This window comes from Diabrotica undecimpunctata, chromosome 7 (genome assembly GCF_040954645.1).
Source record: "Diabrotica undecimpunctata isolate CICGRU chromosome 7, icDiaUnde3, whole genome shotgun sequence".
Classification (NCBI taxonomy): domain Eukaryota; kingdom Metazoa; phylum Arthropoda; class Insecta; order Coleoptera; family Chrysomelidae; genus Diabrotica; species Diabrotica undecimpunctata.
Genome location: NC_092809.1, coordinates 104,351,370 through 104,367,668, shown reverse-complemented (window position 1 = coordinate 104,367,668; position 16,299 = coordinate 104,351,370). Strand labels below are relative to the sequence as shown.

The 16,299-nt window shown below is 32.0% G+C and overlaps 1 protein-coding gene across 9 annotated transcripts in view; it reads right to left on the bottom strand.

Moving 5' to 3' along the window:
* The window catches only part of Slob (Slowpoke binding protein), a 244,998-nt gene that overhangs the window by 12,482 nt on the left and 216,217 nt on the right, over positions 1–16,299 (bottom strand). For 5 of the 9 annotated variants that reach the window (XM_072537940.1, XM_072537941.1, XM_072537933.1 and 2 more), the window contains one exon: positions 2,694–3,326. The exons of 2 other annotated variants lie outside the window; for them this stretch is intronic. In XM_072537940.1, the coding sequence (XP_072394041.1) occupies positions 3,215–3,326 (112 nt within the window). In that variant the 3' untranslated portion in view covers positions 2,694–3,214. Of the gene's footprint in view, positions 1–2,693; positions 3,327–16,299 lie in introns of those variants that run through there. 2 more of the 9 variants (XM_072537936.1, XM_072537938.1) reach the window with 2 other exon arrangements.

Below are 16,299 nucleotides of genomic sequence, written 5' to 3'. Positions count from 1 at the left end.
ATCAAGGCAGGATCTCCCGGTACGAAAGCCGCTTTGTTCTTCAATATCTTGTATCTGTCTTTCAACCCTCTTCTTTAATATTCTGCCGTACAACCGGCCCACAGAGCTCGTCATAATAATACCTCTATAATTGGAACAGTCTCTTTTATTCCCTCTCTTATATATGGAGCTTATATAAGATTTATTCTAATCTTTAGGAATTTCCTGGTCTCCACACATACATTTATTGAAAAGGTCTACTATTAATTCTAAAAGTGCAGTCAGCCCATATTTAACCAGCTCTATGGGAATGTCTCTAGGCCCTGCGGCTTTTCCGTTTTTAACCTCTTTTAAGGTTTCCGTCAATTCAGATAATGTTATTAAAGGGATTTCCTGTCTTTCGTCGCTGCTTTCTACTAATTCCCTTATCTTTTCCCATCTGTACTCTACTCTATACTCTTTCAGCAGTTTCGTATAATATTCTTCCCATTCATTTAACTTTATGAGAGACATGTTGTCTTCATTTTTCTCATTTTTCCTAAACTGCGTTAATGTTTTCCAAGCTTGTGCCACTTTTGTTCCACCCATAAATCTGTCCAGTTTATCATACTTAGCCTCCCAGTTTATATTTTTCGCCTTATCCACGTCTTTTTTAACTTCTCTATTCCATTTAGCGTATATTTCTCTGTCTTGAGGATCTTTGGATTGAAGCCATATGTGATATGCTTGTTTTTTCTTGAGAACTTTCTCTTCTAGTTCCGTTGACAACCATTCAGGTTTTCCTTTTTTCCGATTTTCAACTTTTCCCAGTGCTTCATTTGCCGCTTCATGAATATATTTTTTAATTACCTCATACAGACTTTCAGGGTCTAAGTCCTTTGTTTCTGTATTTTGTTATTTTCTGAGCTATTCTAATTTTATATAAGAACTTTGTCGAATCTTGTTTAAAGCTTTCCAGGTTATATTTTGTGTTTTCTATGGTTGTTCCTATGTCTGTTACTTCATCATTTTTGTGACTTGATTGTTCTCTCTTAAATGTCACCATTACTTTTGCAATAATCATATGGTGGTCACTTCCACATTCTGGCCCTCTAAACACCTTCACGTACTTCGTTTTTAGTTTATAATCTTAACACTGAATGAAATAGTCAATTATTGATTTTAAATTTCTGGTACGCTGCGTCCATGTAAATTTGTGTATATTCTTATGGGGGAAGAAACCATTTAATATTTTCAAAGAATGTGCCTCGCAAAAATCTATTAATCTTTTACCATTGTCGTTCAGAATGTCTTCTTAATATCTCCCTATTATTTCACTGTTGGAGCTCTTTCCAGTTCTTGTATTAAGATCACCTAAGATCCAAATTTCTTTCTTCTTATTAATTGTGGCTAGAACAGTTGTTAACTTGTTAAAGTACTCTTCCTTGCTGTCAACCCTTGAGTCATCTGTCGGTGCATATGTTCCAATTACCACTATTTCATGGCTATTTTTCTTAATTTCCATGAGGATAATTCTTTCATCTATTTCTTGCTATGATTTAATACATTTTTTCAGTTTCTGATGTATTGCTATAGACACTCCCCTTTTAGCTCGTTCGCTCTTTTCTACGCCACTATAGAAATGCAGGTATTCGTTTATCTTTTCATTTCCTCTTCCTTTTTTCTTTACTTCAGTTAATATACAGATGTCTAGTTTCATTTTACTCAGTTCACGGAAGACCTCCTCCTGTTTTGTCCTTATTCCTTGTATGTTCCAAGCACCCAAATTCATAATCCATTTTCTTTGCGAATTTCGTTTATAGTTTAATCCGTCCGAATTCCAAGGCTTTTTGCTGAAATTTTTAACCTTTGATCATTTTTTCCGAGTATCGAGGAGTTGGCCCGATGCCTCAACCCCCAACTTGGAGGACCAGGGTTTTAAATCAGAGTATCCTTCTCTTAGATAAGTTGCCTTCTCTACGGCTTAGGAGTCTTATCTACCCCACCTGTTGGTCCGCGGGTGGTATTTTATTTCCCACCTACCCGCCGGCCTAGCAAAAATCATTCCATCAAAAAACAATATTATTGCGACAGTTTGGTAGAAGAAATGGATCATACAGTATTAAGACTTCCTCCTTACTATTGCATGTTCAATCCTATTGAACACAATATTATGGCATGAGCTTAAACCATCGGCAAGGAGAAGTAATGTTTCGCTTATCCTAAATTCATCTGTGGTTCATCTAATTGAATTAGAAATGGAGAAAATAACCAATGACAGCTGGAAAAATACAGATAGGTTGCTCAAAGAAACGATTATTATAGATCTAGATAACGACAGTGATAGTGAAACTGACTTTTAAATTCAGTTAATAACGGTATAAAAGCAGCTTTTAGACACACCTCAATTTTGAAAATAATTTTCTAAAATATTTTTGAAACTATTATACCTTTAGTAGACAATGATAAAGACAGGCTTTTAAACACACCTAACAATCGAAGTAATGCAAATCGAAAATAAAAGTACAATCCTATCCAGAGGTGATCCCCCGCTGTCTTGCGATAAACAGTTATCGATAATAAATATTAATGGCTCTTTTAGATCTCTGGTAGAACTATACTGATGCAACTTTTTGAGGAGCGTGTACTGAAAGATTATGTGAACTAAAGTTTTCCAAATGCAGAATTTTATCAATTAGTAAGTAAGGGTTAATATTTTTGTGTAAAATATCATAATAAAAATAAATGAAAACAATTTTATATACAAATTTGTTCATTTTTCAATTTTCTGGAAACCTGACTATCAGAACTAGGTTCAACTGCTACGTAGCTTTAACTATTTGTATTTGAAGTAACTTATACTTAGTGCATATGTATGAAAATATTATTTCACAATCACAATACTGCAACATTGCGTTTTTTAAGTTTGAAATTATGGTCCATATTTTGGCCACGAAATTCCGGTTAAAGCCAGGGCACAGCACTTTTTGATTCTAAACATTTTAGCAAATGGACTAAGACACTGGGAAAATGCTGGATCACTATACAATTCAGTTATTAAACACTATGCAATTTCTTCTTATCTCTGTTAGTTTACCAATGAAATAAAACGCTCATAGTTATGCCAGCGTTATCAAGTTTTTTATTTAGCATCTCTTTGTATTTTGATCCAACATTTACATTCCTCAAATCTATACAGGACGAAAAGTATATCGATTTTTGTATACTTAGATCTAAACAATTATTATTTTATGTACTACCGATCTCTACTATTGCTCGTCTCTACTACACTACAATCACTGTCTTCGTTGTCTTCTTCTATAATGGCTTCTAGTCTCCTGTCTTCTATCACCACTACTACATCTTTTCTAAAAAAAGAGCTATTCTAAATACTTCTAATATTTCTAGCCGCTAAGACAACATAACTACGTGGCTTTTAAAAATAGGTAAATTATTGAACAGTTTGAAATATTAGAATAAAATTAGTTTTTTATTATTGTGGTGTATAATCATGTTGGTGCTAATTCTATTTAAATGGTTACACTGAAGAAACCAAACAGGTATATTATGATATCTGAGAATAGACGAAATCTTCTATACACATGACAATGAATAAACATTTTTATAGGAGAGATAAGAATTAACTTGTGTTACACCCTAAATATTTTAAGAATATACTGGGGCGGATCTGTTTTAAGGTGGATATGAGAGGTGACATTCGGATTTTTGCTTGATTAAAGAACATAATTATTTATAAATAATTTTCAGTAATAATAATTGACTGATTCTCCCTCTCAAATAGATCGAGAACATTAATAAAAAAATTCAGATATTTAAAAACTACTCAAAATATTGATTTTTTTTCTACTTAAAAATGTTTTAATTTATTATCCTCCCTGCAATATATATATATACATATATATATATATATATATATATATATATATATATATATATATATATATACAAGCTACATGCTTCCGAAGAAGCTAAAGCTGTTTTCACTTGAAGATCTTGTTGTGTGTGGGGGATCATCCCAATCCTGGGTTTGGTTTTACAGTTTCTGGTGTGACTTCGCTATTTCCACTACTTTTCTCTTTTTTTGATTATCCTTTCTATATTTCAAAATTTCATACTCTTTAAGTCTTCTTCCACTTGTGGTCTCCCTTCTTATCTCTAAACATTTTCTTATTTTTATAAAACGCTTTATTTCCCTCTTGAATTCTTCTTTTTATATCTACACTTTCATTTCTTCTGTTAACTAGTACTCCCAAATATTTGAATGTTTTAAGTTTCATTTCTTCTGTTAACTAGTACTCCCAAATATTTGAAACTGTATGCATCTATTTTCAGTTCTGTCGTTTGTGTTTCCTTTTTTTTTGCTTACGTTCATGTATTTTGTTTTATTTTTATTTATTTCTATTCCTCTTAGTTTGGATTCGTTTTCTATTTCTTGGAAGGTTTTCTTTAATGCTTTTTTATCTGTTGCTATTATAATTATATCGTCCGCATATCATATTATTTTAACTGCATTCCTGTTTATAGTTCCTGCGTTTGACAGCTTTTTTATCATCCTGTCTAGTGGTAGAATAAACAGTATCGTTGAGAGCGCATCTCCTTATCTTACTCCATTATTATTTTTATTCTTTCTGTTCTTACTCTTCTGGTGTCTATTACTGCTTGGAAATCTCGCATTGCCATTTCTATGATTCTTATAATTTTATTTGGTATATTACTCTCTTGTGGTTAAGGGCTGGTTATGGACCTCGGAGGTAATATGAGATGTAGACTCTTATATTGCAATAAAACTCATATATGGCGTACAATGGATGTGCGTTATATAGCAGCTGAGAGAGGGTAAAAGGCGAGTTTTTGGCGCCTTAAAATTGGAACATGTCGACTAAGGAAAGAAACTCCAACAGAAAATCCTGATCCTTCAAGCTTAGGGGTTGGAGCGATATGCAAGTCCCTCATCATCTGGAAAGAACTCTTTTGACTAAAAATTTTAACGCCGAGCTTCAGAATATGGATGGAAACTTACGACGACGATACCTGGCAAAGAAAATGACTTTAAAAATTGATACTTGGAACACTCAAGGCATGACTCACAGACAATGGGAATTTTAACTGAAGTGACGAAGTAAAACAATGGACATCATAGTGCTCTCTGAAACCAAAAAGACAGGCCAAGGAAATAAAAAGATTAAAGACTACATTCATATATGGTCAGGAGTAGAGAAACACGTAGACGCTAAATCAGGTGTCTCAGTTCTTATAAAAAAATCGTTAAAAATATATATAAAAGACAATGCGTACATATCTAAAAAAAATCTGACAATAACTGTCACATTGTACGGCATCGAAACAATAGTTGTTGAAGTCTATGCGCTAACAGACGATTCAAATCAACAAGTTAAAGATTCCTTTTATGAAGAGTTATCAAACATTTGTGATAAAATAAAAAGTTATCAAGAAATAATACTGTTAGGAGACCGAAATGCCAGAGTAGGTTCTCAAATACACGATGACGTGGTGAAACGGCACGGAGAAATAGTTAAAAATGGTTCAGGGGACAGCTTAATTGAGTTCTGTCAACTTTTTGGTTTAATAATAATGGATACCCAATACGAACATAAAGATATTCATAAATACACTTGGGAACGATCTTCACTCCAACAGAAGTTGATGAGAGACTATATAATAATAAGAAAGAAATCAAAAGTTCCAAGACTGCAGAGTAAAAAGAGAATCTAACTGAGGGACAGATTACTACTTTCTTTTGTGCCCCTTTAAACAATACTACAAACAGAACAACGAAAGTGACGGAAACAATGCTATACAGTACAAAACGGAGAGATATAAATTGCACCTTTTATTCCAACCAAGTATTAAACATCTTTCTTTAATCTAAATTAGAAAAGAAACTAAATAAGATGGAAAGAAATATGCATGTAGAACAAGAATACAACAATCTCAAAACGATAATAAAAAAAATTGCTTATGAAGTATTAGGGACAGAGAACAACGACAAAAAACACCACGAACCACCATGGATGACAGAAAACGTAAGAAAAATGATACAAGAAAAAAACAAAATATAAAAGAAGTGGCTAACAAATAAAATATCTAGCAATAGAGAAACATATCAACAACATATTAAAGGAAAAACGGAGAAGTACGCAATCAAATAAAAAAAAAACAAAAAAAACAATTTCTGGGAATAAAAATGTGTCCAAGTTGAAAATTTAATTGGTGGTTCTCAGACTACGGAAGCATAAAGAACTATCACTAATCTAAAGAAAAACACCCAAAACTCCTTAAGTAACTTAATTCCTATACAAAAGTGGGAAAATCACTATAAAAATTCACTTCAAGGGTCCAGATTGAAATATATGGGAGAGGAATACAGTATGGAGAGATAAACAAATAAAAAAATAAAAATTAATGGGAAAATCCCAGTAGTTTGCTGTATACCAACGTTTAAAAAAACATACAGATGTTAAAACAATTTACCTTTGTATTTAGGTATATAAAAACATATAGTTAAAACTTTTACAAGTGTCGTCAAAATTTATACAGTAGCATAACGTTTTCGATCTAATCAGATCATCTTCAGTGAATTATGTACTTGAAGCTAACAATGAATTTGTGGCTCTGGCATCCATATATGGAATTACATCTTTCCAAAATTAAATTATATGTTGACTCTAGGTCGATCACACTGGATCAAATTTAATACTTGAAGAGCTACATGTCTCTCTGCTCGGTTTTTAACACGTGGTTTTTGTCAACTCTCTTCAGTTGGTTTGTGAACTTATGTCCATGTTTATAGTCTTTCTCCATTATTGTTTGTTGTTTCATGTATTGAGTTTACACCTGCAACCCCTCTGAAGCAATTTTCTTTGCCTATTTCGGCGTTGAAATCTTCTATAAGGATTTGTATATCTTCTCTTGGGATTTTCTCGGCGTTTTCTTCTAGTGTTTCATGAAACTGCTGTTTTGTCAAGTCATCACTGTTTGCTGTGGGTGCATAGACATTTATTATGGACAACTTGTTCGGTTTGCTGTTTAGTCTTATGTATGATACGCATACGAATAATAGTTTTCTTGGTTTGTTACCGAAATTCTTGAAATATTAGTTTTTCTTACACACTTTTCAAATTTATTTTATCCTTTTTATTACAATAGTAGAATGAAAACTTCTTGTTTTATATCAAAAATCATCAAGATAACTTGAAAAAAACCCTAGTGTGACATATTTTCATCATTTTTTTGACTAGGTTATAATGATTTTATTGTTATTTATTACATGAGTAATTAATCAGTTTACCTATTTTTAAAAATATGTGATTTAAACTAAGTTAATGAGACTAATTAATCATACATTTGCATGCAAAAAAATGGGCAACACCTCTACTAAAAAGACGCATTAATTCTAATATTCTACTCATTTCTACATATTACATGTAATAATATTATAACATATTGAAAGATATGAACAGTGTTTAGTTGAAAAACGCCCACCCTCAATATTTCATATTACACACATATTAGAAACAACTGCAGAGGCAGGACGATTTTTAAAATTAGTTTTGTTTTTATGTTGGATAATACTTTTTCAATTTTTTAGGAATAAATATTTTGAACTTTTTGTTTGGTGAATGTGAATAACAATTTCTTTTTGTTTTTTTGGTAAACTACATTTTTGCCTTTAAAAGTTTTATATATAATTTAACCTTTTTTAATATTATTCGCGAAAATCTGTTTACAAATTTGTTTTTTTTTTTAAGGAAAATTGTCAATGATTGTAATGAGTTTATTTTAAAAACTTTATGTTTATACTTAGTACCTCTCTGTTTATTATTTAATAAATTTTGAATATAAAAATATCCATCTTCAATATTGGCTGGTATTCACCACCAAGATAAAAGTTCGCATCGTCATAGGGTATATTTTGACTCTTGAGCTGTTTGTTACTTACGGTACAAATTTTAAGCAAATCCAGGTATAACAACACAATTTGGAACTCAACAGTGTCACACACTGTAATATCAGCCATTTAATAGCTATTTTACATAGGGTAGGGTCGCCTATATTGGACCGGCTCCTAAACTGGATCTTTGCTGATTTTAGGACTTTCACAACAAGTTGTGCTATCTGTTAATACCAACCAGAACTACACCCCGAAACCAGTTAAAGTTTCAACAAGTGTGCAGCTGTAAACAACGGTTGAGAAAATATTAGTGTTTTCGTGATTATTTAACTTACTGATACAAAGATACTACTACTTACCGTTTAAGTAAGTATTCACAACATTTATAATATCTTCATTTCTCAAGATTCATTCAAGAGGCCATATTTTAGGGATTATTTTCGTGACCTAAAATTCAAATTGGTAAAACCCGTTGTGGATGAAATTTGATATTGTTTAGCTTTAGAACAAGGTTTCTTCATTAGAACAGCAATTGATTTGTAAATAGGAATGGTCCAATTTATGCAACCGTATTGTAAATTAAACTGGTCCCATCTAGTTCTTGATAGATTTATTTTTTATTTTAGAATGGCATCACATGGTAAATGCAGCAAGTTGAGCACTGAAGATTTAAGCAGTTCTATTTCCGCTTTTCGTAATTGTTCTTATGGGCTAATGAATGTGCAAGGTTCTTTAAAATACCTGTAGCTACACTAAAAAAACACGCATTTAAAAAAATGGGCAGATTTACTGTATTTAATGAAGAAGTTTAAGCAGAATTGGCTAAGCATATTTTGAATTTCGAAGAGCGAATGTTCGGGATGGGCATACAAGACGTCCGCGAACTGGCATTTGAATTGCCAACAAGTAACAATTTGAAACACAATTTCAACACAGATAGACGTATGGCAGATAAGAAGTGGTATTATGGTTTCATGTCAAGACTTAAAGAAATATCGTTAGGACAGCTGGAGAAAACATCAATGGCAAGGGTTGCAGGATTTAGCAAAGCACGAGTTGATAAATTCTATGAACTTCTACAAAGAATTGGTGAATAGGTAAATTTGACTGCCACATGCATATTCAATGTCGATGAGACAGGTTGCTCAACCGTACAATGCCAATGTCAGACAATATTACTCACGAAGGGAAAAAATCAAATTGGGAGTATTATTAGTAGAGAGAGGGGGGTAAACACTACTATGGTTTGTTGTGCTAGTAAAGCAGGGCAGTTTATACCACCCAATGTAAATTTTTAAGAGAAAACGTTTTCAAGAGGAACTTTCATTAGGTGCTCCGCCTGGCAGCATTGTCACTATTAGCGATACTGGATATGTCAGTAGCGATCTTATTGTGACATGGCTTGAGTTCAATAAAAAATTTCATTAAAACGGTTAAGCCAAGCCTTAAGGCCCCTGTTTTATTACTGTCGGATAGTCACAGCACCCACAGTAAAAACCTAAAAGCTCTACAAATTGCCAGGGACAATGGAATTAGGATATTGCATTTACCAAATTACACCACACATAGACTTCAACCGTTGGATGTTAGATTCTTCAGAGCCTTTTAAAATGTTTATGGACAATGCATTTAAAAATAGTTGCAAAATAACGTGTATCAAATTATATCAATGTTTCAGGTTTTCGGGATAATTGGAGAGGGTTATGGACTTGCTGCAATAGTAAGAAATGCACAGAATGCTTTTCGTGCTAGTAGCATTTGGCCTATAGATAAAACGTTTTTAAAGAAACTGATTTTGCAGTTTCAATGATGTTTGATAGTGCATCAAACTCTAACCATAAATCTCAACAGGAAGCATCTTTTTCTAAAGAAGATAATATTCCATTTGAAGAACGAACGAAGAGAGCAGCTTCAACTTCCCTAAATACTATTTCAGTTCAAGATATTTCGCTGTTACCTATCAAGAATTCAAAATTATCAAAATCCACAATGAAACTAAGTTCCGTAGCTGGCTGTATACCATGTATCACAAAAAAATTGTTAAAATCCTTTATAAAAGGTATATAAATTAAAAAACCCAAATGGGCTATGCCATGAAGACAAAACGTTTTCGGAAACTATGTTTTATCATCAGTGTCCTAAAAGTATATAACCACTTTAATTAAAAAGAACATGAAGCTAAATTTTGACCAAGGTTAATACAAAATGTGGTTAATACTTACTAGGTGTACGTTGTGAGCCACTAAATATCTGGGTAAAACCCCGTTAAAAGTTATAGGTTACAATTTAGTTTACATTATTTAGTCTTATATATTAGGATGTTAAAGTTACCAGTGGATTAGATAACATGGCAACGTACGACTCCATATGAAGTCGCTGGTTCTGAGACAAAGTGTCTACGAGTGTCTTGATGATAGCAACTGATTGAAATGACAAAATTGACACAAAACAGTCAGTGTAACTTAATGTCTATGTCTAAATATGACAGAAGCCAGCAATATTTAAAAATTGAATAAGTTAAAATTAAAATAATATAACAGTAGCAACCATCAATGTTGTAGTTTTAAATTGCGAATTTGTCCTGAATTTATGTTAGGAACATGGAGAAAAGTGTTTTATTGATTAATGTATGTAGAATAAATTGTGGTGAAGAATTGTGTGGGTACTGATAAGCAATCAACTATACATAGGTCTAATAAATTGGTGTGGAATAAGGATTCAATTAAAGGCTTTTTATGTTTTGCAACATTTGGTACCTGGAAAATGCAAAATAGACATATGTGGGAAGTTGGATTCTTGAAACTTTTTTGTTGATGGGTGAAATAGGAAATAATATTTTTGAAAGTGCTATTAAGTGAATACAATAAAATACTTTTGTAATGTAGTGTTCATGTGGTATTTAACTTATAACTTAAGCATAGAAGGCCCTGTATGTTAAAAACAACATTTGGTACTTGGTAAATATAAAAAAAAAGTTCATGAACATAAATAACTGATTATATGTTACGGGATAATGTTGGTTAGTTGTTTTTGTATATTAACAACTAGATGAGAAGAACAGAAAATTGATGGTTAAAACATGGTTTTGTAATATGTTAATCATACATTACTCAGCTTATAACTTAAGAAGAAAAGGCCTTATCTGTTATAAAGCAACACTAGGTACATGAGAAATATAAAAAGGTTAAGTTATAAGTTCATGAGCTTAAGATAGGGAGATAAAGTTAATAAACTGTTGCTGTATATTGACAGGATGTGTAAGAACTGCAAAAGAACTCCAGAGATCCGAAACCAAATCCTGAGGGAGCTATATGGATAACTAAAATAAAATGAGGGATGAAAAAGGATGAAAAGGTGATGATCTTGTTTAAACAGATATGTGGGTGGTTTTGTAATATGTAGATCATACATTACTCGACTTATAACTTAAGGAGAAAAGGCCCTATCTGTTATAAAGCAACAATAGGTACATGAGAAATATAAAAAGGATAAGTTATAAAAGAGGTAAAAACGAAATAAATTAGACTTACTCACAATCAGTTTAATTTTACTACCCAAAACGACCGGTTTCGCTTTCTAAAATTTGCAAAGCATCATCAGGTCAGTGGTACAAAGTAAATTAAATGCTGAAATTATAAAAAGCCCATATTAGGATGCTGTCTATAAAGATATAGATCCAAAAAGTTATAGATCAAAAAAGGTTTTAGTAATTATGCCAATATTACATGTCTGTGTTAATTAATATGCATAAATTGGATTAGCAGACAGAGTAACAACCCACAAATTGGTAAGAGAAAATAAATCTGTTGAATTGTAATAAATTAGAAATAAACAAAATACTACTTACATTCTGGCACAAGAGTTATTATATAGTGATTGGTGATTCATAGTTCAACCTATCCCTTATTACTGATAATGAGTGATCTTCGGTCAATGTTGTAACTGTCTAACAACTTAGGAGGAAGTTTCTTGAGGGGAGGGATTTTAACAGATGATATAGGAGTAAGATATATGTTATTGTTTGTTGAAAGAAAATGTGATGTTTTATATTATTTAAATTATTAAAGTTATTTATATTTATTGAAGAGATATATTTTGAAATGTGTGTTAAATTATTGAAAATTTTTTTAAAGAAAGTGGACAGTCATATGACAATAAATGAAAGTACTTATACTATTTTGTGGGTGTGCAATTTCTTTGACTTGTAATTATCAACTTTTTATTAAAAGCAAATAATTTCTGCTAGGAAGAGAATTGTGATGTCAAAAGTTAAAATAATAAATTACATTACTCGCTAGGAGAGAAATTGGGTTTTTTGTTGTCTACTAGTATTTTTAGAGGTAAATTTGACTTTACGTCTTCACACACATGTAAATTTCACACTTTAACCTACATTATCTTGTCAAATTTACCTCTTTTACCAGATATAAGAACTGCAAAGTAGAATGGTTGTAGGTGACTGTGTTGAATTTAAGTAAAAAAGAAAAATGTGATGTTTTAAAATGTTGTCAGGAGAGGAAGTAGTAAAAAGATTAGTTGTGTCGAGAAAAAGCATGGCAAACATTAGATATAGGGGTCAGACCTGAAGTTTAGGTTAAATAGAAAGGAGTGGGGAAAGATAGAGAGTTTGATGTATTGAAAAGAAGTTTTGGAGTGAACAGAGGAAGATGAATAGTTGACGGACTAATAATGGTAAATGTAAATTTTATTGTAGAAGTAAATTGAGGATGTGGGTTATGAGAATAATTGGCGATGGAGTGGGAGGAAGTCTCGATTGAATGCGACATGGCGATTAACACAATTTGGACTTTTTTGTTTTTCTTTGATGATTTCAAGGCCTTCGTATAGGTTTAATTTAAGTTTTTTTTGGGGATATTGTGGATAAGTGATACGTCTTCTGGGATATTGAGGGTGTGGTTATGTTCTTTTAGATGTTGAGAGAAAGTGGAGGTGTTTTCTCTTTTTGTGTGTTCTAGAGAGCGTGAAGACAATGATCTACATGTTCTTCCTATGTAGGTGTCCACCTACACTTTAATATCGATCCAATTTAGGGCGCTAATTTTTTTCATTTGAAAAATAAAATATTATAAACTACCATGTATCTATTATTTGTGTTTTTTTTGGAATATAAACAATATTTAGTAAATGATTTTTATGATAAAATTTTGAAATAATTATTTAACATGTGTAATACAATAGATATTTGAAAAGTTGTCCAAATTAGGAAACCTTACTCTATCTTTTATTAAAACATTTGAATATGGTCGTTATAGCAAGTAATAATTGTTAAGAAACGTAAAATATAATATTAAAGTCTCGAAGATTTTGCTTAAAACTTGTTGGAAATTTAAATCTGAAACAATCTTATCGTACGTCGCATACAAATAGTGTAATTATCACAGTTTTGACCTTGAATGAAATTCATTTGAAGTCACTGATTGACTGACCAAGGAAAACACTTACGGAAAAAAGTATCAATACATCATTAAAAAAATGTGTTTACTGGCCTAGCGTCTCAATTAATTAATAAGCTTTCAACGCATGCATTTTGTTGGTATTAATAACTAATTAATAACTATGTACTGTTTATACATCTGACAAATATATGAAGTATCAAAATTTTTTGTACATTATTTATTTTTACTAAAAGGGAATGAAAATGTGTTTGGCTTTATGTGTGTGAAGTAAAATTCACTAGTGAATTATTAAAATCATTCTTGCAACAAGTATATCTATAATATAAAAATGAATCGGAAAATGTGTTGGTAAGCGCATAACTCAACAAAGCATGGACCAATCTTAACAATTCTTCTTTTAAAATGTTCATTGAAGTCTAAGGATGGTTTTTACGGCGAGAAATTTTTTAAAAATTATAATAATTTCCGGGAAAACCCTAAAACAGCCCTTTTCTTTTTCCCATACAAATATTTTTTAACTAAATTCCTATTTAACTATTCATGAGAGACACCCTACTGTCGTTAATTTAGCTGTACCTTTAGAAAATGAACCAGAAGGCTACAGCACAGAAGGCAGTACAAAGAGCTGCTCAGTCACCTACTACATTAACCAGTTTTTTTGAGATGCCAAAACGATGCTTTTGCTCAAAAATTGTTATATTATGAAATGCCAAAATATTATACTTGTAATCAATCCTCAAGGAGATTTATATGTCGGAAACAAAGAAATCCAGTTCCAGGATACCCAGATGTATATTCTACCGATGCGATTGGTCGAATTTATTCAGTACATCCAAGCAATAATGAATGTTTTTATTTACGACTGCTATTAGTCAATGTACGTGGCCCAACATCATTCCAACATTTACGAACTTTAATGGTGATTTGTGTGGATCATACACAGAAGCCTGCCAACGTGTGCAATTGCTAGAAAATGACGCTCATTGTGATCAAACTCTCAATGATGTTGTTGTAATATCACAAGTTCCTCAAATACGAACATTGTTTTCTATAAGCATATCTACATGCTTCCCGTCAAACTCAAATGATTAGTATATCAAGTACAAAGATAATATATTTATGATGATATTTTGTATCAAATACGGATTAGATGGAGAAATCAAATATACAAATAAGCGAAGAAATTTACCATGAAGCATTGATTTCGATTGAGGACATGTACTTGATAATGTCAAACAAACTATTATTTTAATTAGGCCTGGCCGCGCCCAATTATTGTCCAATGCATAATGCTTTTAACCAAGAGTTGCACCGAGAAAAACTGTATAATCTCAACACTTTAAAAGAATTAATTTAAACAAATTTTCCACTATTGAATTAACAACGGAAGTATGTATTTGATACACTTATGAAAGTAACCAATAATAAAACAGAAGGGATTTACTCCTTAGATGCATCTAGTGGTACAGGAAAAACTTTTTTGGTTTCATTGATATTAGCAACAATTCGCTCACAAAATAAAATTGCACTTGCACTCGCTTTGTCGGGGATCGCAGCAACTTTGCTTAAAGGTGGTCAAATAGCCCATTCAGCACTAAAATTTTCATTAAATATGCAAAGCAGCAAACCTCCAACCTGCAACATTTCGAAGAACTCTGCAATGGCAAAGGTTTTGCAGCAATGTGAATTGATTGTTTGGGATGAATGCACGATGGCACATAAAAAATCTTTTGAGGCTTTAGATAGAACCTTACAAGATCTACGCAGCAATCATAACCCATTTGGTGGTGCAATGATTATATTGGCAGGAGATTTTCCAGTGATTTCACGATGAGCGCCAGCTGATGAACTCAATGCATGTTTTAAGTCCTTCAATTTGTTCCTTCAATCTGATCCTTCAAGACATATTTTCTAAACAACTCATTGACATAGGTAATGGCAAATTTCCTATAGACACCTTGACTGGTTGTATTAACTTTCCTCAGTTTTTGTCAGTTAACTCGATCAAAAGATGAACTTATTCAAAACGTGTTTCCAGATGTTACTAAAATTACAGAAACCATGATTGGTTTAGCGAACGGGCTATATTGGCTACAAAAAACAGATGTAAATGAATTAAATTTCCAAATTCAAGAACAAATTACAGGCGAATTGAGGATATATAAATCAGTTGATTCGGCTACTAATCAAGATGATGTCAACTATCCACCTGAAATTTTAAACTCGCTGGATTTATCAGGATTGCCACCTCACAATCTTCAATTAAAGGTTGGATCGGTAGTTATAATGTGAAACTTAACCAACCGCTTCTTTGCAACGGCACACGGTTATCGATAAAAAAATTATTAAACAACGAGATAAAAGCAACTATAGTGAAAGTAAAGTATAAAGGAGAAGACGTTTTGATACCACGCATCCCAATAATTCCGACTGATGTACCATTTTAATGTAAACGACTACAGTGTCCAATGCGGCTTGCTTTTGCTATGACCATAAATAAGTCCCATGGGCAATCATTAGGTGTTTGTGGTATTAATCTAGAAAACCCATGTTTCTCACATGGTCAATTGTATGTTGCCTATTCCCGTGTTGGAAAACTATCAGATTTGTTTATATATTTACCAGGTAATCAAACAAAAAACATTGTATATCATAAAGCACTTCAATAAAAATAAAACAGATTTTTGTTAATAATTATGATTTACTTGATTTACAATAAAGCGATTACTGAAAATACTTATATACGTTATAATTCATTATTCTTTATTACATCGGTTATTAACCCTATGTTTATAATAATAATAATAATAAATAATTAATTATCTCTATGTTTTGCCATTGAAGCACCCACTTTATAAATATTTGTCACCTTTAGGTTCCCACTATCCCTTTAGATTATTTTTCAATGAGGTTTGAACCTTAAGTTCCCCTCTTAGTTTGAAACCATCTGGCAGACATCCCAGTCGGGGTTTTTAGTGGGTGGCCAAGGGT